The following is an 872-nucleotide window of genomic DNA, read 5'->3' as shown; positions in this document are numbered from 1 at the left end:
AGAAGTGTTCCACTGGCATTGCAGGAAGGGAAGGACTTTGTTGGCTTGACATAAGAACAATAGTCATCACCTCTAGTAAAAAAAACAGCGAGAGCTGTTGAGATCTGGAGGAGTGTCAACTCGTTTTAGGGGCAAACGCAGAAGAAAAACAATACCAGCACAGATCTATAAATCCGAATGATTGCCTGGATACCTCCAGGCTGCCTGAGGTATAGATTCCTTCAGAGCCTCCAGCAAGAGGTTCTTGTACTTGAACAGTAGTCATAGTTAAAAGTAAATATATAATTCACTGGATGATGTCAAATCAAAATCAAATAAAATCCAATTTTATTTGTATTGCCCAGATTTAAAAAACACATTTTGCCTCTGAGGGCTTTACACTCTGTAGAGGGAGTGACACCCTTTGTCCTTAGACCCTCGGTTCGAGTCAGAACACGTGCAGCAGAAATCTGAATTACCTGCAAAGTCCTAAAAGACTTATTGGAGCAGCCTGATAACAAAGTGTTACAATAGTCCAGCCTAGAAGTAACAAATGCGTGGACTAGTTTTTCTGCATCCACTTGAGAAACGATGCGTCTGATTTTGGCAATGTTACGTTAGTGGAAGAATGCAGTCCTCGAAATTTGTTTTATGTAGACATTAAAGGACAAATCCTGATCAAAAACAACTCCAAGATTCTTTGCGATGGAGCTGGAGGCCAGGGTGATCCCAATTACAAGAACTTAAATTTTGTCTAAATTTAACATCAGAAAATTGTATGTCATCCAACTTTTTACACCCTTAACTGATTGATTTCATTGGTTTCATCAGGCTTGATCGATAAATATAATTGGGTGTCATTGGCATAACAATGAAAATTAATGGAGTGATTC

At 39.0% G+C, this 872-nt stretch overlaps 1 protein-coding gene across 1 annotated transcript in view; it reads right to left on the bottom strand.

Moving 5' to 3' along the window:
- LOC104940360 (G-protein coupled receptor 20) overlaps nt 1-265 on the bottom strand; it is a 10570-nt gene extending 10305 nt beyond the window's left edge. The window contains exon 1 of the mRNA XM_027287143.1: nt 194-265. Coding sequence (XP_027142944.1) covers nt 194-265 — 72 coding nt within the window. The remainder of the gene's footprint in view (nt 1-193) is intronic.
- Between the last annotated feature and the right edge of the window lie 607 nt (nt 266-872).

This window comes from Larimichthys crocea, chromosome XIII, assembly GCF_000972845.2.
Source record: "Larimichthys crocea isolate SSNF chromosome XIII, L_crocea_2.0, whole genome shotgun sequence".
In the NCBI taxonomy this organism is placed as follows: domain Eukaryota; kingdom Metazoa; phylum Chordata; class Actinopteri; family Sciaenidae; genus Larimichthys; species Larimichthys crocea.
The sequence above is the reverse complement of the archived record's forward strand: the minus strand, read 5'-3'. Positions and strand labels throughout refer to the sequence as shown.